We start from the raw sequence: 25,569 nt of genomic DNA, 5'->3' as shown, positions 1-25,569 counted from the left end.
GTGACAGCACTAGAGTCATTGCTCAAGCCAAGGAGCTGAAGTCTCATCAATGCACCAAGCATACTCTACATCGCTACCACCTCATCTGGAAGATCATGGATCGAGGTGATGTCAACCTTCAAAAGATCGATGGAAAGGAGAACCTACCTGACCCATTTATTAAAGCTCTCGAAATCAAGGAGTTCGATGATCACAAGTTGAAGATAGGTATTCGATACTATACCGATTAGCTTTAGTCCAAGTGGGAGTTATTGAAAATTATGTTCTAAAGTCAATCGTTAGTCTATTGATGATTATGCTCACATTATAATTGTATATAAATTTTTATTAATAAAAATTATTTAACTTTTTCATCACATTTTAATGATCTTATTTGAACTCCTGTGTTGTAATGAAGTATTTAGGACTATATTTTATCGACAAAGGAGGATTTGTCATTTAGTCCTTAAAAATATTTGTGACCAAATGATATGCTGTTAATAGGATGATAGCAATATCAAGTATAAGTCATTGTGTGCTATATAGGTTGGTTGTCCTCTTAACCAAAGAGTGTGGAGATACTGGTATGGCATGTAGGTAGAATGTAGGTGTACATTCGTGCCAAACGTGACCATTTGTCGAGCACTCTGCTGTCAAGAGTAGCTCGTGATGGATATGGGTATAAGTGTCCCTCCAATCTGAGATCACCATGGTGACTTATAAGCAACTCACTGTACTTTAGTATCAAACCATTTGAATTTCTAATTCAGTGATGGAAGGTTACTGGATGCAGTCAAGTACTTATCAAGTCGGTGTGTGAGTCAAGATGGAATTGATCTCTCTAAATAAATAGGAGATATGTATCGATGTATTTCAATTTAGTAAAATCTTGACCAGGGTAATCCATGTGATGGATTTGAAAGGTTGAAATACAATGTAGTTGACTATATTAGGGTTGACAGTCAAACCCTAGGTCACTTTGAGCATTAGGGTCAAAAGAATGAATTGTACGATAACCATACGTCAGTAGGTTCTAGAATGTTGCTTTACAATCTTTCGACCTATCCGGATGTTGAGTTTCATTGCTAGATGGTTACATCGATTAGTATAGAAAATTATTCTTATGCTACCAGCTTAGGTTCAAACCTATGGGGTCACACATATTAGAAGATACGATCCGATCTGATGGCTGAAGAGTTCAATTGAATTGTGACTCGGGTGAAGAGTCCCACTATGACTAGAACTCTGGAGGAGTATCCCACTGGACTAGGACTCTGCTTTCAATAGATGATTTATTAGCAATTAGATTGCGAATTGACTTAATTTGATTGAGCAAAGAGCTTTGGATCAAGTCTAATTGAATTAGATTCAGTTTGACTTAGATTGGGTCTGATTTGATCAAGCTCAATTGTAAGAAAATTTTGATCCTGATTTGATCAGGACTTGAACTCAATTAATTTCTAAGTGGGTTAGGAATTTATTGAGATGATTGAGCTTCTAATTAGATTAGATTCATTTCTCTCATTGGGTTCAAATCAAATTTGATTTGGTTTAGAATCAAATTGGAAATGAAGAGTCCCAGCCAGCTGGGACTCTATCTCTCTCCCTTGCGCCACCCTGGACCCACCTCCTCTTCTCAACACCAAAAGGGTTTTGGCATGTGAATTTTGGGCGTGAAGAGAGAGGGCACAGAGAGGGTGAGTGGCAAGCATGATCAGTCATGGCCCTTATCTCCTGTCTAATTTTGAATGCGATCTAAATTAAAGATAAGGAAATAAGAAGGAAAGAGATTTTTATGTTTGGAAAGAAGGGTGGCGCCAAAGGATTTTTTTTCTTGAATTCTTTGAAAAGTTTTTTGGCATGAGAAATATCAGATCCCTTCCTCATGCCAACACCCTTTTTAGAATTTTTGGGATGCCAAAATTGATTTTGGCGTGGAGAGTTTGGCGCCCATCCTTTTGACTCAAAACCCTAATCCTTTGCTATAAATAAAGGGGTCCAATAGTTAGACGCCCCATATGGTTCGCAGTTGAAATTTGTTCCATCTCCATAGCTTCTCTTGTTTCTCTCTTCCTCTAATTCTTCTTCTCCTTTGGAGCATCCAAGAGATCAAAAGAAGAAGAGATACATCAATCTTTTGAAGATCCTTGTGAGCTAGTACTCCCGAGGAGTCTGATCTGCACCGATCTTCATGTGAACGATCTATAGAGATCGAACTTCTTCGTGATGCTGCAAGCAACCTGAACAAATTCTCTACTATGCGAGATTATTGTGGAGATCAGCAATCCACAATCTGGTAATGCGTTTTGAACTTGTTAAACTAGTTTTGATAGATCTAAGGGTTAGATCTAGTCTGCAGCATCGATTAGAACAATACAGATTTTTATTTTTAGATCTTAAGTTCCTATTAAATCATATCATAGTTCTTAGTATAGTAGTCTAGATTAGATCTTATACGTATAAAATAAATTAAAATATTTAATCTAATTAATCTTTTGCAAAAAATTTTAAATTTACATGCACAAAACTGTCCTATTTTTTCTGCAACTGTCCTAAAAAAAATAAATATGTCAGTCTAATTGACTTCTAGGACATACATCTAACAAGTTCAATCTCAAAGAGGTAGTGAGCAAGAAAGGCAATTATTAAGCACCAAGAGTTTGACGCCGCACTACAAGGGCTATTTGAAAAGTCTCAAGGAGCTCTATCATAAAGAAATGGAATAATTTGAGACCGACCTTCAAGTACTCTTCATAGAGTCTGACCTAACCTTGAGAGGGCCTAGCTATCCAATCTCGGGACTGACAAGCTCTAACTTAAATTCTAAAGAAATTTGGTATCAGTGATGCATGACCTCTAAGTCCTCATGGGAAAGGATAGAGGCCATCTAGAAAAGGCCAAAATTAGGCACTTCCTCAACCTCCAAATCCTTCAAGAAAGACCCACCATCGAATCAAAGACCCTGATTGGCCAGGTCACGATCAGAGGACCGAGTACCATGGGACAACCTTGATACACTCATCCAAGGCAAAACTTAAAAAAGGGAGAAAGAAAGAAGAAAGAAAAACTAACCTAAGACAAAGACGGTCAAACAAACCCAAGGGCTAGACTTTGAGATTCAGAGACCGGAGCATGATTAGAGCCAAGGATGATGACTGCAATGGTGATCACCAGAGGTTGCCGAAAATCACTTAAGAGCTCCACTCCTCTCCTAGGAAGCTAAAACTATGAACAACAAAAATGATCCAAAAAAACAACCACCTATTAATAGGAGCTTGGCCACAACTGATAATTGCCTAGTGGCAGCCTGAGTTTGGCCATAGCTGGTCTCACATGGATCCACGACTTCAATAGACTATATCAACAAATTAGAAAAGTCATCATTGATTCTTGACACATCCTAATTTCTATTTGCACCTGAACTTGGTTGCCAAAAATGCACTCGACTTTACCAAGTCGACCTTAGCTTCGAGTTGCTACTTTCTTCGACCGACTTCAACTCAAGCTTAGAATCAAAAGCAAAGAGCAACTATTATTGACCACCATCTCAACCTTGACAAATCGAATCCTTCATCGTAGTCGAGATCTCGATAGCCTCGATCCTCGCATACAGCCAAGATAGGTACAACTACGCCCGTACATATAATCCAAATAAGGCAAGCATCCCAATCTACTAAAAAGTCCACTCTTGTTAGAATCCTGAAGAAGTCGGATAAAAAAATATTTAACTACAAAAATTAGATTTTACCTCAAATCACAACTAATGGCAAGTCCCATATCACAAACATGAAAATATGATCTCCACCAACACAATCCACACATACTTTTCGTAAGCAACAAATCTCCTTATCACATACAACTTTTACTCCCCCTCCATAAATAAAAAAAAAAAGAGCCCAGATAAAAAATCTTGAAAAGCCACAAAACACTCTTATTGCTCTCCAATTCTTTACTAACTAGAACATCGAAAGATCCCCACCCAAAAACACTCCGATCAAAAACTTTTTACAAATCTCGCTCCATCTTCCACTCGATTGAAAGCGACCCCTTTAGCACCTCATTTCATAACCGAGGATCCATCTTCCTCATCCCAGCCGAAGACCCATCTTCCTCGTTTCAGCTGAGAAGTCTCCAAGCCGAGGCCACCACCAACCAACTCCCACCCGAGCAGATCACCTCCACCCTCTCCGACTTAAGATTTGACAACAACAATTCTCATATACAGCCACACACACACACAGTCCTTTGAACCATTTCACAATCGGAACGAGGCAACTAAAAATTTGAAATAAAAATTGAACTCTTTTATCTTGGTATGGAGATTCACTTGCAACATCACCCATCAATAGCATCTAAGAATGTTAAAATGTTTATCACCGGGATTGCTTCTAACACCACCTCATCAACATCGTCTCAGCCAGTTACACATCTAACAGAATAAATTGGAGCGGAGGGCCTACAAAAACATAAGATGCACAGTAGCACCAGGTGTGATATTTACACCAAGGGAATATCCATGTCCTATGCAAGAGTAAAATTTTAATAGATTTAACATTTTAAAGATAGTTCAACTCATAACCAACGACAAGGTCGTAGAATACTTGAAAGGAGAGAGAATCCTTTCTACAGAATCTCCTCTTCATGATACAGGTACAATCCGAAACCAAACCGAGCACAGGCTTTGCAAAAAGCTATTTCTTCTGCTGCAGCGACGGGGTCTTCAAACCGGCCATCATTTAGAGACACCGTTCCAGTGGACTCCCGGTGTGCCTGCACTCATAAAAGACAAGCAAAACTGGGTATCATACTTGACTGCTTATTTATTAAAAACCATGTTTCCTGTTAGCCTTTATAAGATTTTTATATTTTTTATGCAGCTGCATATCTTCATCTGAAAGGATATGATGAGAATTTTATATCCTCAATGGAGAAACCGAAACCATACGCACCACTATATTGTCATTGTCAGGTCAGACAACAAAACAAAATTTATTCATATCATGTTAGATATTCTTCAATGTCGATGTCTCAGACTGAATCTATATGCAATCTACTCTGCCTATGCATCAAACTTTGAGAAGTCAATGATTAGAAGGTCCGATTAGTAAAAGGATGCAGATAAAATGTGGCCTCATTGTTCGAAGACTGAAGAAAACCAATTAAAAAGAAGAGGAAGAATGGTTGCATTTGGCATCATCTCTGGTCTCTTAATTTTAAGAACCAGAGAAAAACCAGCTAATTTTGTTTTGTTTTCAGCTTTTTAAAGGAAAAAAGAAATACCCGCAATTATTTTGAAACAACAGAACAACATTTTTGCTAGCAGTAGGAGGCCCAGTGGTGGTGACAGCAGTGTTATTCATGCAGCTGCAGCAATAGTGATGGCAGTAGTGAACTTGCAGTGCTGGATGATAAAGGCAGGCAAGTGGCTGTGGTTGATGGTGGCAATTGACAAAGGCAAGCTATTGGTGGTGACAGTGCAAGTGTGAAAATGATGGTAGGCCTTGCCCATAGCGGTGGATAGTCATGGTGATGGTTGTGGCAACTGCTGTGGTCGGTGGCAGAAGGTGGTGATTATAGAGGTCATGGTGGTTGCTGCATTTTCAAGAAAAAAAGAATCTAGGTGAAAAAAATATTTGATTGACACCAAAAAAAGAGAAAAACAAGCTTTGTCAACCAAATCCTAGTGGCTTAATTGGCTTTCCTGGCATTTTCTTTTCCTTGTTGTCTTCTTCCGTACCAGCAAAGACTGGGTATAACTAGGCTAGGTAGATGTCGACATCTAATCCTAGATTGAGAAGGATTTGAGAAGATGGGGCCAATTTTGTACTTAGGGAAGGCCTTACCTTAGGAAAAGTCCTATAGACGTTAGGACTCCACAACTTTCCTTGGAGCAAACCCACAAGCCACCAATCAATCACTGACCAACTCTCTCCTCTTCCTCTCCCCTCTCTGGTGCTCTTTGTCCTTTCTTGGGTTCTCATTCAAAGTTTTCAAGTTGTGATGCGGGAGAAGGCTCTTGCAGTTCTCCTCTGGTCAACAATGGCTCTTGGAAACCATTGATTCAGCAATGATAAGGGAAAAAGTGATTTGAGATATGCTTTTGCACTCTTATCATCTATTTTACATTTTTGAAATTAGAAAACTAGTATAGCAGCCTAAAACAATTGATTTCTAATTTATAAAGACAATTTCACAACCTTCAAGTTCCAAAGTAGGATTATCTACATTAAAAATATTATGTTACCATCATTAAACACTATTGCTATCACAGGCACCACCACCAGTAGGTTAGCCATACCGCCCCATACAAGACAGTAGACGCGGGACGTACCATACCGTACTGATATGCCGAACCACCCCGTACCAATATGGATATACGATACCGTACCGTATACTGATATTATAGTAGAATTTCACCAGGAGTCCCGTATTAAGATGGCGAATCTTGACCACCACTGTCATTGCCAATGCCAGCCAGCGACGTCAATGCCATCACTACCAATATCACACATGCTTTCCTTATTTCTTGTCTTTAAATTATGAAAAAGTGGCGACTACTCAGCATGTTTTTCAGAGTCTTCTTTTTGAGCAATAACATGTTTTACCTTTCAAAAACAGGAAGCAGGACACAAATGGTAGGCTTACTCCTAGTTTTTAGAATCAAGAAAACCAGCATAGCCAAATACACCCATAAATAAGTTTATGATGTCTTGCGAATTACAGAGCTGATAAACTGACAACAAGATTTCAGCAAAATGGACTTCTTTAACAGAGTATGCATTTGCCATTCCTCAATTGGAATGGCATTGTTTTCAACATATGATTTTACCTAAAATAAAATGCATCCAGAAGAACATCAAATGCATGAAGATGGAACATTAACATGCTTTATCATTTACAACCATTACATCAATAAGACATCCGCAATCTCCCAATTATCAATTTCTTTTTGAAATATACATGGCTCTTTCTCTGGTCAAATATTCTCAACTTATTCTTAGGAAATAAATCAATAAAGATTTACTCAATATCCGTGATTTATTCGTGACTAATTCAAGAAACACTTGTAGCTAACAAAACAATGGTACTATGTGCTAGTATTGCTGTTTTGCTACTCTTTACTGATTTAAGTGCTGTTTTGCTACTCTTCGCTGATTTTGCCTCCCGTATTTTGGTTTCACATGAAAAAACATACCATAGACATAGCCGTACAGCTTTTAGCAAATATTTTAGTTTGACATTAGGGATCCTCATGCCCCAAGTACTCCTATTTAAGACCACTTCTAATGATATTCCAGGCTACTTCATGTTTTTCCCCATAACCTCTATCTATCTTACGAGGTCCTTCCCTTCTTTTCTGCAACCTATATCATGAATCATGATACCTCTCCTTAATAATAGAGCTACTTATCTCTTTGCTGTACATTACCATATCATCCCAATCTTTTCCAGCACTTTATCTTTAACCTGTGCAACTCCTATAGCTCCTCTAATATATAATTTCTTAATCTATCCACTTTAGTTTTACCATACATCTTAACATTCTTATTCTACCACACAACTTTCTTTCCTTAATCCTCTCTATTGTCCAACATTCCAAGTCATACAGCTCTGCCAGCCTTATTATTGTTCAATAGAATCTTCTCTTAAGCCTCCAAGGTATCCATCAATCACATAATAATGCAAGACACCTCTCCGCTTCATCCAACCAGCTCTAAACCTATCATATATATCATAGCTCTAAACCTATCATATATATCATAGATCTATCTTGTCACTATTTTACATAATAGATCTTAAATAATAAAAGCAATCACTTTATAGTACCTCTTGTACATCAATCTTTAATTGGACCCCATCTTTATCTCTGGTTTCACTAAAATTGCATCAGATGTCTTTGTTCACTAGCTTTAGACCCCTCATCCTCTCATTTTTTCTTTCATAAGTTCAGTTAGTATGTAATCTACTACTTTATTCATCAATTAAGACTACATTGTCTGTGAATAACATACATGAAATACATTTTCTTGAATACTAGCGGTAAATAAAAAGACAGAGGCTTAGTGCTGATCCTTAGTACAAGCTTATTGTGACTAGAAATATACTTACCATAGCAACTCCTAACACCACCATGGCTAGGGTGAAGCCTGGATGGGAAAAGTAGACGGATGATGTTAGGTTGACAACTAGTCGTAAAATATATGTCAAACTATGAAACCGATATAAATTGAATATCAAAAATATAAATGACAATTTTTATTTTTTAAAATAATTATTAAATTCATTCCAAACTTTTGTCAAGTTCTCGTATTTTCCCCATTCCCAAATCTTCAATCAAGTAACTCTATCACTAACTATGCTCAATAGGCTATCCAATCAGATATTTATCTTGGGCTAGACACAAATTCATATGCCTCAGAAGTTCCTGTCTCACATTATGAATTTTCATTTCCCATACACCAAAATGTGTTATCTGAAATTTCAATAGTTAACATGAACTCATGCACTAAAGTTGAAACCCAAAAAATGTCTTTAAGCCATTCACAAGTAGTAGTTACACCTGTTATCATTCTCATTTCTGTCTTTGATCTAGCCAGCATATCCACTTTAAGACTTATGTTTCCCACCAGCCACAAGCACTACTCTGCATTTTACTTTCCCAAGTATACATAGATCTTCCTTTATGTCTAGGTTCCTCAATAATTACTTTGTGAAAATTGATGACCATTCTATCTTGCACAGGACATCATACATTACTGGAGAACTTCATTTTTGATACAGGTAATATGTTCCACCTCTGTCATACATCCTTTGTATTGTTGCTAGTAAATGTAATTTCATAATTGTAGATGCTTGAATCTGCCACTTCACCATCACCATTTTTAACAAACTTCAGAAACTCAACTAGTGGTAGCAGACTACCACTTTCTCCTGATCATCTTTCATGTCCACCGGAATACCTTGATTTATTGACATCTAGGGCTGCAAGTAGATTGGATTGACCAATTCTCAATCTAGAATCAGTTGAAACTTAATCTGCGTCAACCCAATCCAACGTTATTTGGATTAGGATCAAATTCAAAAACATGATCTATTTCAAATATGGATTGCATTTGGATCCTTGAACTCACAATCCAAACATGAACCGACCCAAACAAGCCACAACTACATAAATATGTCATTACCATTATTTTATTGCATAATCTATTTATGATATAATCAAGTAAATAATTTATATGTGTTTATTACAATTTGTCTAGATTACCTTCAACCAATTTACGATGGAAATCCAGTGGTTTGATAAAATTTATATAAATCTGATCCGATCCAGTCTGAATAACCTGATTCAAAAGTGGATCAGATTTGACTTACGCCCATCACCAATCCAACCTGACCTGCTTGCAGCCCTATTGACATCCACTAAAATAACTCCTACATTGCATTTTATTTTCTTAGGTTGACTATGGCTCACACATATGCTTTTCTGTCTAGAGGCTCCACAATATAACCCCTTTCTCTTATCTGAGAACTATAGTTAATGATCTTTCAATTTGGCATGTGGACAAAGTAGTTCATGTTTATGAAATTAGTTAGTTGTTCCACTTATCTTATAGTGTTGTCACTAATAAGCCATCACTTAAATTCATCAGAAAGCTGCTGCAGGTCTAACATTTTCTTGTCATTCTTAATAACAAGGTTAATTTTATTTTCTCATTTAAAAAATTGATGGTCAAACAAAATACAACATTGCATCTTTACAAAAATTTAGCCAGAGAGTGATACTGGATGCAGTTATGTAGCACTAAAAGTAAAAAAGCAGATGCTTTAAAATCAAGCATTTTACTCATGTTCCAAGGAGATGTGGAACACAATATCATGAATCAAGAACAAAGCTGTAGTGTTAATAAGTACCTCCCCATCTGATCCTCGAATTGTAACTCGATATACCACCGTCACACTTCCATTGTTGGAGAATGTAACATCACGTACTTCTCCACACCAGCCTTGAGAAAGAAAGATCAATAAATATATAAACTAATAAAGTTCAAAACTTCAAATTATGTGCAGTGCATTCAATAGGCATTTCCAACATGTATCAAATGGCCAATGGTACCAGCCAATGCCAGTTTGGCCTCTACTAGAAGGTCAACAGTCAAAAGCACAAATATGTACAGATTTGGCAATTAAAAGAGAAAAGCAGCACATAAATATCAAGAACCAGTATCCAGATTGCGCAATTGATAGGTATACGTAGCATAAAAGATCTTTCTGCACCAGCTTACACTAAGAATCTGTTTGGATGTCAAAAGATCTTATCAGATCTTCTGGAGGGAACTACTCTTCTGAAAATTTGTTGGAAATCTGGGTGATTCAAAAGACTGGGAAGCTGGAGGAGCATATAATCCCTTGTTTTAATGCAGTGATTTATCTTATCCCTAAGTAGGAATTAGTGACTCCTCCAACTGCCCTGACCTCCTTAAACCACCCTAGCTTCCATCATATTTTCAGAAGAAGTGCCTTTTTGGGAGATCTTATCAGTGACAAGATCTATCAACATCCAAACAGGTCTAAAAAAATCAAATGTGATATGAATTCACTCCAACCAAAGAAAATGATTTTCTTAAGATAATAATTTATGCAGTGAGAAATGAATCATCCAAATAAAGTAGCAGTGCTACAGTAGAATATGAACAGGGCCTTGTAGTGACTATTTAGCAAATTCAGAAACAAATCTTCCATAAAATTAAGGAGAGGTTGGCCTCAAGATTCTAGCATTCAATGACTTGCAAGTGGCAGATATAACTTATCAAGTTTGCAGATTTTATTCTGGGGAATTATTACGCCAATTGTGTGCATGATGTCATCCTGTACTCTAGATACTAGCTTCAAAGTCATGGTTTCCAAATATGAATGCTTGACAAAGAAAAGTTTAAGAAGGGAAGAAGGGAAGCTTCAATGAGAAAGGCATAGGAACCCAAAAAACCTAGTAGCAACTCCGAAATGCTCTTACTTGGAATGTCATGATACTTGGAATACAAATAAGACTATCGGCACCAATATTATAGTAATACAGGAAGAGAGGCTCACCTGGGGCATAAAAGCTCAGCATTCTGTTAGTATGATACCTAAACATAGAAACAGTAGAATTAGCCTAGACAGGATAGTGGGAAAAAATAGCATTACATCATGAGAATTATCATGAAGTGCATGCAGTGGTGCATGTCAAAATCATTTACATAGAAGTAAACATACATTCCAAGTTTCATCACCTGATTGATTCTAGCATAAATTAATATCTTTTTCCTTTTGATAAACATTAGAAAACTTCACTGAAATTCAAAGATATCAAGAGAAATATGCTATCTATATTCAATGGAAAGCAGTTCTATATACTTAATTTTATTGCATTATTCCTTTTTCCTCATATTGCTAAGTGTACAAGTACACTTAGATAACGATTTTGAATACTATGCCAAAGTTCAATCATATAGGACATGTAATGAATCAAATGTGAGCTCTCTATTTGGGAATTTCTTAGAAAAAATTCGGAATGCAAGCCAGAAAAGCTTGGCATTCTGAGTTCTAGCAGTGAATGTATCAAAACTAAATAATACCTCTTAAGACTATGCCATAAAACACCACTCATATTAAGTAACACCTAGGGACAGATTAAAAGAAAATGGAGTACAACTCAACTTACCTCTACTCTACTCAACTAAACCTTGATCCTAGACTAGCTGTGGTCAGCTACATAAATCCTTTTCCTCCATTCCACTCAATTTAGGACTATATTTTCTAAAAGATGTTGCGATATCAAGCCCTTTCTTACTACTTCATCCCATTTGATTTTTGATCAACCTCCACCCCTCCTTCCTTTTACATATGTCAAAACACTTCCTACTGGTGCATCCCTTGGCCTAAGTTGTATATGTTCAAACCATCTAAGTCATCCTTTTCTTAATTTCTCCTCAATTAGTACCACCTCCACCTTTTTATAAATGACTAATATCTTACTCTCTCTTTTTATTTACCATATATCTATCTCAAGAATCTCATGTTGAACATACTTATCTCATGCACATGTTTTCTGATTGCCCAACATGCTGTATCATAGAACATAGCTGGTCATATGGCTATCCTATAAAATTTTTCTTCCAATTTGGTGAATATCCTACGACTACATGATATACTACTTGCACTTAACTTTTTATCCAACCTACTTTAATTCTATGGGTAACATCCTCTTCAATCTTCCCTTCTTTATGAATAATCGATCCCAAATATCCTAAACGATCACTCATAAAAACTTCATGATCCTCAATTTTTTACACCACCTTCATCTCTATTTCCAATTTTACTCCAACTACATTCCATATAGTCCGCTTTGGTCCCACTTACCTTAAAATCCTTGGATTCCAATGCATCCATAATTCCAATTTATGATTAACCCCAACCTCATTTTCACCCTCTAAGACTATCTATCATTTGCAAATAACATGCACAAAGGAATGTCATCCCAAATATGCCCAATAAACTCATCCATAACCATCGAAAAAACATAAGACTTAGAGCCTTACGAGTGGAAACTAACTAGTATTGCCATTAATATTTCTCACACAAGTAACCGCTCCATCTTACATGTCTTTAATAACATTAATATATTTAAAGAAAACTCCTTTCTTTTCTAACACATATTATAAGACTTCTCTGAGGACTCTATCATATACTTTATTTAAATCCATAAAAATCATATGACAATATTATCTCTCTTCTCCATACATCTTCATTAACCTCCAATGAGAGAAGTAGCTTCCATAGTCAATCTTCCTAGCATAAAACCAAATAGATTCTCTGACATTTTTGAGTCCCTCAATCTATACTCGATAACTCTCTTCGGAAATTTCATAGTATGGATCATGTGTTCAATAGTCCAAAGAATAATTTTGAATATTGCCTTTATTCTTATAAATCGATACTACAGTGATCTTCCTGCATTTATCTGGTATTTTTCCCGATATTTAAAATCTTATTAAACAAATTAATCAACCAACTTACTCGCACAACACTTATATACTTTTAACATTAATAAAGATCCCACCAGTCTAACTGCCATTCCTTTTGTATCTTACTCATTGCCTCCCTTACCTCAGATTCTCTAGTGTATACTCAACATTTCTATCATCAATAGAACTAGTAAAGCATCCTAAATCATCTACATGATTTTGATTAATAGCTTATTAAAATAACTTCCTCATGCTTTTCTGATCTCATCCTCCTTAACCAAACCTTTTTAATCTTCATTTTTGATGCGCATTTAACTTGAGAAGTCTCTAGTTTTTCCTCTCGGAGTCTTGTAATTTTATCAATATCTTTCTTCCAATTCTTAGTTTTTAACTTGCGATATAACTTTTCCTATGCCTTATGCCTTGAATATAGCCTCTCATACCCCCACTCTCAGCTTCCTTCTTAGCTACTTAATAACTTTCAGACACTTCTCTATTCCTACATTTAAATAGTCTTCTATAGCATTCTCTTTTAACCTTAAATGCTAACAAGACTTTCTTATTCCACTTCCAAGCCATTTGTTTCGCTCCTTGCAAATTCCACCACCTAGTCCTTGGGTTCCTATTTCTTTAGTCATTTTCTCCCATTTTCTGGTACACACATCCAAAACCACCAATGCATGTTGGATGGTTGAACTTTCACCTAGTATAACATTACAATCTTCAGACGAAACTCAATCAATCTTCCTAGTAAAGAAGAAATCTATTTGACTAGTATTATACCCACTTCTAGAAAGTATTAAGAACAAGTCATTATTTTTAAAGTATTAAATAATGCTAGGTCATATGCAACTGCAAACTCCAATAATGCATCTCTTTCCTCATTTCTATCTCCAAAACCATAACCTCTGTACACCCTTTCAAAATCTATCCTATATTTCCTCATGTGTCCACTCAAATATCATCTAATACATATTTTTCTCCACTAGAATCACTTGAATTAGTCTATCCCTGTTCTCCAAAAAGTGTTGCTTTGTAGCATTATCCAATCCTCCTTGAAGAGCATATGCACTAATGATATTAATAGACTATTCTCCTAACCCTAATTTTATCAAGATTATTCTATCCTCGATTCTCTCAATCAATGTTTGCAATTTTTAGTATCAACTTCCATATCATACCAACACTCGGTATGTAAATGCATACAAGATTGGCACTGTTACAGATTTTTTTTTTATTTTTCAATTTTTGTTTTGAAGATTATTTTAAGCTCCATGGATGTTTAAAAGAAAAAAAATAAAGAAAGGACAGAAGAAGAAAAGGAAAGAAAGAAAATAAAGAAAGAAGAAGAAAAAGAAAAGAAAGGAAGAAGGCCTTATGATCCTAAAAGATCCTAGTCCCAAGATGTGAACCTGAATATATAAGGCTATTCTCATCCGGATCATAAAATCAAGTTCATGTATTAAAAGATTTTATTAACAATAATTCTGATGTCTTTTGGTATTTCGTCATGTTTAGTTTTTTTTTAATTTAATTAACATAATCTAGAAAGACTTAGTGTTGTAGTTCTCAAACTTAGTATTTTAGTTGGAGACTGATTTGGTGTTTATATTGATTTAACATCCAATTATTTTCTTTGGAAAACATCTTATGCATCTATTGATGAGTTTCAAAAAATATAGGAAAAATATTGTAAGCTTGGTGTACTTTTAATATTTTAGGTTTTAGTTAATTCATGGCATGTAGCTTCTCTCTGTCTTTTCAGTTTTTCTGCTTCTTCCATAAATAGTGGTAGCTTTTTCATGAACTGTACGAGCTATTTATTACCGGCCTCAAAAATAGAGCATCTTTTCTTATATCTATTCTCCTTGTATGTTGATTGTTTTATATACTACTTAACACCAAATTTAGGTTGCAATGGAAAAAGGAAATAAAGAAAGAAAAGAAGAAAGGAAGAAAACAAAAGAAGGAAAGAAGAAAAGGAAGAATGAAAGAACCGGCCACGAAAAAGAAAACAAGGCAGGAAAGAGAAAGAAAGGATGGAAGGAAGAAGGAAACAAGAAAGGAAGTATTGCCACTAAACCCCGACGGGCAGCACATCCGAAAATAGATCAGGCGCTTCCGAAAGATGCGGACCTCTCACGATGGTAGAAGGATCTACAAAAAAAGTCGACTCGCCAGAGTGTGTCTGATGGTGAACCCTTCGATGCTTAAGTCAACCAGAATCTAAGAAACAATCGAAGAGAGAAAGGAGGGAGAATAGAAGCAGGATTTTTGTTCTCTAAAATCGAGCTTACCTGAGAGTCCCCTTATTACCTCTTTATATAGAGATAGCCATGGACTGTTATGCCGACATCTGGTATGCCGTTAGGGCTTATTAGGCCATGATCTGACAAGCCATTAGTATAAGAAATCCATCCACTAACCTGTGAATCAAGGTTGTTAGTTGTGGATGTCAACGACGGGTCGTGCCCACATCCGAAAGTTATTGGGAGATTTTCAGAATCGTCCGCGTGGTCACATAGGCTGGGCGACTTGAGGTCGAGGCAGAACCGAGGTTCTACCTTGGGCATATTGGCACCCATATAGGTTGTTGGGCCTTATTTCCTATCATCGATTGGATTCCAACCTTGAGGTCAGTAAATGTCCGATCCAGAGATCGGATAAAAGCGATGACGTGGCACCATTCCACCTCAGATTCTTGAATCATTAGTAGATACTTGATCACAATTTGAGAAGGAAAGGCCGGATCGGATAGTGGGTAACCAACACAACAGTTGTCCCCAACTCCCGAGTTTGGAGTAGTTTCACTACTTTGGACGAAGGGAGCAGTTACTCCATGGTCAATCGTCAGTCACCGATCTGACCTTTCTCCTTGAAATATTTGTTCCGCGGTGTCTGACGGAGGGAATCTGAGGACCTTCATGGTATGCGATCAAGGTGGAGAATCTAGATAAATCTTCTCGATATTGATCTGAGGTTGATACTCCGAGTTCCTTAATGGTCGGTTGCCCCCACTCCTAAGCTTGAGTCAATCTCGCCATTTTGGACGAAATAGCAACCTCGTCGTTGTCTTGACTTTGGTTTTCAGTACCTCTCCAAGGAGTTGTCTTTTCAACCATCCAGCATTTATTGCTATCTTTGGAAGGAATGCCTGGATGTTTTGTTATTTCGTGAGCTGTGCAACAATAATAATGAGCGAGTAGAATAAAGCATCATGTTTTCTTTATTTCAGCTGATTTGATGATCTGTAGGATCACCCTCGAATCAACCGCAATTTTCCATATGTCGGGCTATTATTGGTGGCGGACTATTATTCCATGGATCTTATCCCATGTGGCATTATCATAGGATAGGTTTAGTGAAAAGCCGGGAGATCTGTCGGTGCAAATTCGCTCAATGTGTCGACATCAGCAAAGGTAGAAACTAGGGTTTTAATTACGACCATCCAAAGAGAGTATATGTAGCTGACTCTTCGTTACTCTTTTCCTTCTCCACAAAAGCCTTTTCATTGCAGTCAAGTGGGAGACTTCCATTCTTTCATTCTTTCCAATCCCATCATTCCTCCAGCCTCTCTTCCGATCATTCTTACAACTTCTAAAGGATTTATTCTCCTTCTCCCTTCTTTTTTCATTTCTATACTTCTCTTTTTGTAGTTTTCCCTTAATTTTTATGTTGTCTTCCTTTATTTCTTGCATTTCCACTTCTTTTTCCTTTCCTTTTGGTTCCTTTTTCTTCCATTTTAATGTCAAGTCCTGGGGACAAGTCTCGAGGTGGGAATTGGTTAAGGGATCAGGCTCCTCACCATTGGGAGATGTCTGAGGATCTTCCTCAGTCATCCACCAAAGCAAGCTCTTCATCTCGCCCCGGGCATTCGCCGGCTCGAGAATCGGACTTTTCGATCCTCGAGCATTTCTTGAATCCGGGAAGTGAGTCTAGACCGATCGAGGTCGATTTGGGACAACTTCGAGATTAGTATCGTATCCCAGATCGATACCAATTGTCAGTCCCGGGTCCAGAAGGTCGGGTGACCCTCATTCGAGAGGATTGCATCGGCATTTACGAAGAGTTTCTTCAGTCAGGCTCTGATTTTCTCTTCATCCATTTGTTTGTAACATATTTGATCTCTATTGGATCATTTCTGCTCAGCTTGCTCCAAACTCTATTCGAATTCTTTACTGTTTTATTGTCCTTTGCGATATTCTTCACATTCCCCTAAGGTCATTCCCTTGAGGTCGTCTTTCGAGCTTTCTTTATTCTTAATAAAATCCTCAGGAGGGGCTGGTGGTACTTCGATCCCCGATCTCATCGCCAATTCATTATTGGTCTCCCTTCTTCCATCCACGAATGGAAGAATAGATTTTTCTTTATTTCGACTGACCACCTGTGGGGCTTCAACTAGATTTGGGCCGAACCTAGTCAACTGGCGAATAGGAATGACGTGATCCTTGACGAGGACTGAGATGACTTTTGACTTCTGCTCGGTGTCAAGGTGCCTCCTCAACATCAATTGCTAACCAAGTAGAATCTGCATGATGCCCGATTAAGTCCAATTAATTCCCTCAGTATAGCTTTAGTTCCTCTCTTTATCTTTCTCACGACATTCATTCTTTGGTGTTATTTGACTAACCCCCGTGTTTGGTTTTGCAGTCATGAGGCCTTCTATCGAGATGATCTAGAATGCCGTAAAGACGTTAGGGTCCTCTCGAGGAGATTCTTCTCAAAGGACCTTGGGCTCAAAGTAGCAAAGTGAGGTTGGGAGCTCCCCGGTGCAAAGGGTAGCTCGTGAACCGATTCTGAGGTTCGGGGCCTCTAGCTTAGCTCCAAGATGATCTTGTGGCCGTTGCAATTGCTCCCACCGACATGACCCCACCAGCACTTGCTCCACCAACATCTTTAGAGCCAAGCTCATCCTGAGCTCTCGTTTCAGCCCTACGATGTGTAAGGTTGCGGTATCATAGCAGAAAAGTGATGTTCAAAAATTTTTTCTTAATAAACACCGTGACAAGCAAACTCTAAAACCCAAAAACCCCTTGACAATCTCAATCAAAGCAGAATTTAAACAAGTTGTTCAGAAGCATACCTGTGTTGGTCGATCAATTTCCACGAGGCATCCAAGCGTTTGCCCTCAATGGTGATCCACAACGGACTTGATCAACGACACTCCTTTAAGGAACCTTTGTTGCTGAATTCTTCCTCCAAGAATTCTTTTAGCCTCTCTAGAATCAAACCCTCCTCAAGGATCTCCTGGAACACTCTTCCTCCTTGCTTAATTCTCCCTTGCCCCTCTCAATCCTCTTCCTATTCTCTTTCCTATACTTGTTTGAAGAACACTTGTTTTAACTAGAAAAGACTTGTCTTAACCAAGACTTGTTTTAACAAGAGAAAGAGAATTGGTTTGGATTGAATTGACTTGGACTCTCGGATGAATCCTATTTATAGATAGAGAGAAGGCGTCACTTAAAGCAACGCATCCCAAGTCCTCGCACCCCAAATCTGAATCCGCAACATTCAGATTAGTTTCTTCAAGCAGGACTTCTCCAAGGGTCAAGGGGCGTGCCTATTTCTTCCAGAGAAACAACGATACGTTGTTTCAGGAGATACTTGCAGCAGAAGGATGTTTATACGTCTCTATCTTGCTAATAAATTTTCCATGCCAACCATGTGTCATTTGACCAGACCAAAAGAAGAAATCCTCGAAGTCATTAATTGTGAACCATTGCCGACCTGTGAATCTTATCTTCTTGAAAAAATGACAAAGTCACCCTCTACAAGAAAAGATGAATGGGCCGATGATGTTCTGAGTCTAGTACATAGTGATGTATGTAGACCCATGAACACAAGTGTCAGAGGTGGATATTATTATTTTATTGCCTTCACTGACGATCTCTTTAGGCATGGATACGTCTACCTTATGAAACATAAGTCTGAATCTTTTGAAATATTCAAACGATTTCATAGTAAAATGAAAAAACAAACTAAAAAGAGTATTAAAACTCTTCAATCAGACCGAAGAGAATACTTCACTAATAAATTTTTGACATATCTTAAAGAGAATGGGATTCTCTCTCAATGGACTCTTCCTGGGACACCATAACATAATGGAATATCCGAAAAGAAAAATCAAACATTGTTGGACATGATTCAATCCATGATGGATTTTACGAATCTACCAATCTCCTTTTGAAGATATGCTCTAGATACTGCTTATTATATACTGAACAAAATTCCGAGCAAATCTGTCAATAAAACACCATATGAGATATGGACAGGACGTAGGCCAGTACTCTCTCATCTTAGGATTTGGAGATGTCTGACTTATGTCAAACGTTTAAAGATAGATAAACTTGGACCTAGGTCCAATAAGTGCATATTTGTTGGGTACCCAAAGCAAGCAAAAGGATACTATTTCTATCTCGCTGAAGAACAAAGGGTGTTCGTCAGCAACAAGACAGTCTTTTTGAAAAAAAAATTCCTTGAGGAAGAAACTAATGCCACTGAAATTCAACTTAATGAAGTTCAATAGGTAAAAAAATCGACACAATCAAATGAACTTACAGAACTGGATTTGATTAGAGAATCGAACCCTAATCTCTTCATAGATGTACTTTGGAGGAGATCCGATAAAATACCATATCAACCGGACAAATACTATGATTTTTTGATCCGAAATGATGATCCTGTTGAACTAGATGAGAATGACGAAGATCCGATCACCTATATGGATGCTATGCAGAGGACAGACTCTAAGGAATGACTTAAAGCTATGAGATCTGAGATGAAATCTATGAAAATCAATGATGTATAGACACTCATTAATTTATCTGAAAAGATAAAACTCATAGAGTGCAAATGAATTTTTAAAAAGAAAAAGGACGCTAATGGAAAGATAGAGATCTATAAAGCCCGTCTGGTTGCCAAAGATATCATCAATATTATGGTATAGACTATGATGAGACGTTTTCTCCTGTAGCAATGCTCAAATTCATTCGGATTATACTTACGATAGCAGTATACCTTGATTACAAAATCTGACAAATAAATGTCAAGATGACCTTCCTTAATGAAGAGCTAGAAGAAGTGTATATGATCGTCTGAAGGATTCACATCCACAGATGAATCTAAAGTACACAAGCTATAGAGATTTATTTATGGATTGAAGCAAATCTTTTGAAGTTGGAACATGTATTTTGACAAGACACTCAAAATGTGTGGCTTCGTTAAGAACGGAGAGGAGCTTTGTGTGTACAAATGGACTAATAGTTCTATGGTCATATTTCTTGTACTATATATAGATGACATTCTCTTAATTAAGAATAACATCCCTGCATTACAAAGTGTGAAGCTCTGACTGTCATCACAGTTCTTCATGAAAGATTTGGGAGAAACATCCCACATCCTAGGGATGAAAATCTATAAAGATAGATCTAAAAAGCTGCTTAGATTGTCTCAATCCACGTATATTGATACCGTACTGAAACGGTTCAGCATGACTAATTCCAAAAGAAGCTATCTGTCGATAGGCCAAAAAATATCTCTATCTAAGAAGGATTATCCGACAACCTCACAAGACAAAGCGTACAAGTAAAAAATCCCATATGCCTCTGCATTGGGATCTATCATGTACGCCATAATATGTACAAGACCGGATGTGGCCTACTCGCTAGGGGTAACGAGTAGGTATCAGTCTAATCTGAATCAAAAGCATTGAAAAGTTGTAAAAATAATCCTTAAGTATTTAAGAAATATTAAAGACTAATGACTTATTTGTGAAGACTCTGACTTAAAACTTATGGAGTATACAAATTCTAATTTTCAGTCGGACCATAATGACAGCAAAAATATGTCTGATTATATTTTTACCTTTTATAGTAGGACAATATGCTGGAAAAGTTCCAAGCAACACACAGTAGCTGACTCTGTATGCGAAGCAGAATACATTGCGGCATCCGATGCTATCAAAGAGGCTATTTGGTTTAGAAAGTTCATCAGTGAGCTTGGGATGATTCCCTCCGTAAATGGTCCAGTTATACTATATTGTGATAATACTAGAGCCATAGCTCAAGCTCAAGAATCCAAGTCCCATCAGAGAACCAAATACATTCTGCATCGCTATCACCTTGTTCAAGAGATCGTTAATAAAGGTGATATTGATTTACAGAAGATCGATGGAAAAGAAAATATAGCCGACCCCTTCACTAAAGCCCTCGGAATTAAAAATGTTTGATGATCACAAATGGAAGATGACTATTAGATACAAATTCGATTGGCTTTATCTCGAGTAGGAGATTGTTGAGGATTTATCGAGTAGTTCTTAAATTATATTCGGGACCAAATGATATGTTATTATTATGATGATAACGCTTATCAAGTATACGTCGTTGTGTGCCACATGAGTTGATTGTCCTCATAATCAAAACATGTGGAGACACTGGTATGACATATAGGTGATATGTAGGAGTACATTATCACTGAACGTGACTCAGCTACAGAGCGCTCTACTGTCAAGAGCAGCTCGTGAAGGATATGGATATAAGTATCCCTCTAATCTGAGATCACCACGATGACTTGCAAGCAGCTCACTGTGCTTTGATACTGGACTATCTGTATTTTCAACACAGTGATGAAAAATTTCTAGACACCGTCAAGTACTTGCAAAGTCTGTGTGTGAGTCAAAATGAAATTGATCGCTCCAGATTATAGGAGATAATGCTTCACTGTATTTCAATTCAGTAAAATCTTGATCAAAATAATCCTTGTGATCAGCCACAAAATTTGTAAGGTTAAAATACAATATAGAAGACTGATTAAAGGTTTGACAGTTTACCTGAAGTCATCCTAAGCATTGAGGATCAAATAGATGAATTATGTAGTAACCATATGCCAAAGTTCTTGCATGTTACTTTGTAATAATTCAATCTATCCGGACGTCGGGTATCATTGCTAAATGGTCGCTTCAATTAGTACAGAAAATAGTTTCTTTGCTACCGGCTCAGCGTTTGAACCTATGGAGTCACGCATATAATCGAGCTATGTGGGAAAATTTGACCTTAGATCTATATGTTCAATTTGAAAGCAGATGACTTAATTGAACAAAAAAATTTACTTAATTAAGAATTAAATACTAGGTCATACGAAATTAAATACTGATTATATCTAGCTAGCACTGGGCATTAACTACAGGCTTAATTCCGGGGTGAAATTGGATTAGCCTGCAGTCCAATTAATAAGGCGCTACCGAGTACGATGAGAGGGGTTTTGGGTTCGAGTCTTAATTGGTTAAGACCTGAACTTAATGCTACAAGCTTTGAATTTTGAATTCAAACAGAGTTGAATTTAAATTCAAAACAAGTTTGAATGTTAAAATCCAAAAGGAGTTTGAATTTTGAAATTTAAAATAGATTTGAATTCAAAACTGGATTGAATTTGAATTCTGAATTCAAATGGGTTTGAATTCTGAATTCTAAATTCAAACGGTTTTGAATTTAAATCGGGTAGGCAATCTGTTCTCGTGCTGAGAACAGTAAGTCTATAAATTCAAAAAAAAACACCATAAATCTCTCATCAATGAAAAACAAAGGAGGAAGCAAGGAGTCGCCTTCATCCTTTCCTGCAAAACTTGGCATGTGTCCGAAGTTAAGGAGCTGCGCTTGAAGCTCTCGCAAAGCAAGAGATATTCCTTGGCCTGAATTTTCTACTGCATTTAAGGTAATCTTCCCTTAATTTCTGAAAATTGATGCTGATCACCTTCCTGGGATTCTGACCAACACCAGAAGGTGGTGTCCATGAACGTTGTGGAGTGGTCGGAATTTCCTTTCAAATGTTATAAGGAATGCCCCAAAGGTTTGCTCAAGATTTATGCTGATATAAATCCATGCTCATACAAAAATGAATCCAAGAGAGCTAATAAAAATTAAAATAAGAAATGCAGAGCAAAGAAGGAAAACATACTTGTACTTCAACAACATAAGTTAATTGTATTACAAAAACAAGCAATAAAAGAAAAGAAAGAAAGCAATAATGATGGTTAATAAAGTGGATGGTAAAAAGACATCACATTAAGCAAATAATTGTAAAGCGAGAGCAAGATCAGAGCTAGTAATCCCCAAAGCTTCCAATCTAAATGGAGGCATCAGAAGTTTTCTCAAGATTACACAAGCAGAGGACAAATGATTCCTATCCTTCAAGCCCCCCACCCAATAGCATGGAGTGAAGTCCACCGCCAAGGAAAATCATCCTTGCCTAGTGGGACATAAAATACAACAGAGCCTGATATAAACTGGTAGCAAAGCAGAATAGAGTCAGCAATGTCATTTTTCTAATAACAAAACAAAAAAATCAATATCAAGTATCTACAAATCTCCTGAAGCTTTTTGGGAGCAGAGTAACCATAGAATGGGCACTTCCCTTCATGTCCACACCTCTTTTCATATAATTATCATACGTTATAAATGCCTGAAAACAAATGAACCGAAAACATTACCGTATTTCCTACAAGTTAAAAAAGAAATTGATCAATAGGGTGGGCAAATTCCTACACATAAAATCCTACCACCCACAAGGCTACAATCTCATCAGTTTACCAGAGTCCATAAAAATAAATATACACAAACTCTAGTGCTTTTCTCACATAGAGGATAATTATCCATCGGGCAGTGAGATTAGAGTAAATAACACAACCCAGGGAAATAAACAACAAACCCTAAACCACCAAAACAGATATTAAAACCTCACTCCTCCTTTAACAATCACAAACTGGTATTCCCGCTTACTATGTTTTTCTGAAGCATTGTGTTATCAGCTAGCAGTGTGGCATCTCAAGATCAGGACTCCGAATGTAGTTATCTTCAACTAAGGATATTCCTCCACAAACACTCATCCTCATTATCTTCTCTAGAGATTAACATTCCTCATGATAGCTGCCTTCCGAACATATAAGTTATCACCTCTCTCTTCTTTCAGGGATACCCATTAATACTCCACTTGCAAGAAAAATAGATAACCTTATCACCACCAAATGGTCACTCAATACCTCCTGTTTTAGCCAAGAAAATAAGAGAATACATACAAAGAACCATCAATATTGCTGTGAAACATCAGCCTTGTTCATTCCACCAGAAACAATAAAGAAGCCGGTGAGCTTTAACTAGCCTTTCAGCTTCCAGATCAAAATCATACTAATTCATGATCTCTTCTGATTCATCTAACTCACAACATCCTGAATCCTATGATCACAGAGATTCTGATCTAAGAGATCTTACCATAATGAACACAAGACATTGACTTCTGTACATAAGATGTCCCCTCGAAAAGGAAATGGATATAGTTTACCAGAAAAAGAACACACATATGATTAGCTCCACATGCAATGTTAGCAGCAGCAGATCCATAATCCCTCTTCCCATTTCCACACCCAACTTATCAAAAATTTCCACCACACGTCAGATCTCCCAGAAACATATGCCATCACCCAACTCACCAAAAAAAAGTCATCACCCAAACCCTTTATATACTAATGGCAACAGCTTCCGAGAAAAAGAACAGAGCAGATCACACACACACAAAGCAATTGTAGAGAAGAGAAAGGGGAGGGAGGGAGGGGGGAGGAGAGAGAGGTACCAAGGGATGGAGTTGTCGACGGTGTTGATGATCTTGTCGGGGACTCGCTTGTTGAGGTCCCGGAGGATCTCGGCAAGCGGGCGGGTGAGGCAGGACGCCTTATCGAGAGGCACGACGTAGTTGGAGTTGGGCACCGCACCGCCAGCCTTCTTCCCCCCGTTTCCGTTGCCCTTCTCCAGCGCCGCCGCCACCATCACCGCTCCCCTCCGAGCCCAGCTGACCCTCCCCCCTTGCCGCCTCCCGGCCACGCAGAGCGTCCGCATCTCCTCGGTGGCGGCGGCGGCCGGAGGAAAGGCCGACCTGCTGGTCAAGAAGAAGGCGGCGCCGCCGATGGTGGCTTCCATGTACGCCAGCTGAGAATGGAAAAAGAGAAAAAGGAGACGGGTTTTGAAGGGAAAAAAGAGAAGGGGGGGTTGAGACCTGGGAAGAGTGACTACTGGCCTGGTCCACTCCTTGCCCCTTATTTATTTTGTCTTGTTGTTTATTCTACCTACCAACTCTTCTCTAACCCAACTCCTCGCGAACTTTCGTTCCTTTTCTCGTGCGTGGCGAGTGACGACCCCAGCCTTACGGTCTCGTGAAGCACACGCTTCCACGCACTGGCTGAGAAGCGGGGGTTGGTCTCCTCTCCAAAAGGAGGGTGGTTGGGGTTTGGGTGTGAACGGTTGCCAGCACTGTTTGCGTTTTGGGCCCAGGTTTCTCGGCTAATTATTGAGCATGTGCGATGCATGTGTGGAACACATTTAATATCACTATATTTAGATTCTTTTCAAAAAACAAGAGGTGCATGTGATGCATCCAAGTGAGAATTGACACTTGGTTATCACTTCGGATCTGATTGGATAAATACATTTTCAACTTTATTTGATGCATTTCATTTATTTCCTCTAATAAAAATGATATAATTGAATGTATTTCTATCACATGAAAATAAGGTAGGAATATTACATCAAAAAAAAGGAAACTA

General features: G+C 37.7%; 1 protein-coding gene across 1 annotated transcript; it reads right to left on the bottom strand.

Annotated features, from left to right (window-relative positions):
- Positions 1-4,498: 4,498 nt before the first annotated feature.
- LOC105035408 (DNA repair RAD52-like protein 2, chloroplastic) lies at positions 4,499-25,041 on the bottom strand. Its single transcript, XM_010910956.4, has 4 exons — positions 24,603-25,041; positions 11,068-11,105; positions 9,892-9,983; positions 4,499-4,749 (listed from the first exon to the last, which is right to left on the bottom strand). The coding sequence occupies exons 1-4, from the start codon at positions 24,944-24,946 to the stop codon at positions 4,603-4,605; spliced, it is 621 nt and encodes a 206-aa protein (XP_010909258.1). The 5' UTR covers positions 24,947-25,041; the 3' UTR covers positions 4,499-4,602.
- Between the last annotated feature and the right edge of the window lie 528 nt (positions 25,042-25,569).

The sequence above is a fragment of the Elaeis guineensis genome, chromosome 7 (genome assembly GCF_000442705.2).
Source record: "Elaeis guineensis isolate ETL-2024a chromosome 7, EG11, whole genome shotgun sequence".
Lineage (NCBI taxonomy): Eukaryota > Viridiplantae > Streptophyta > Magnoliopsida > Arecales > Arecaceae > Elaeis > Elaeis guineensis.
Note: the sequence above shows the minus strand (reverse complement) of the source record. Positions and strands in the feature narration are given on the sequence as shown.

What these genes read in the sequence shown, in the direction of transcription:
- LOC105035408 (XM_010910956.4), bottom strand. Translation starts at nt 24,946, where the DNA reads ATGGAAGCCACCATCGGCGGCGCCGCCTTCTTCTTGACCAGCAGGTCG. An exon ending in GTCGACAACTCCATCCCTTG is followed by an intron (nt 11,106 to 24,602) that starts GTACCTCTCTCT and finishes TTCTATGTTTAG; the next exon opens with GTATCATACTAACAGAATGC. An exon ending in TTCGAGGATCAGATGGGGAG is followed by an intron (nt 4,750 to 9,891) that starts GTACTTATTAAC and finishes TTATGAGTGCAG; the next exon opens with GCACACCGGGAGTCCACTGG.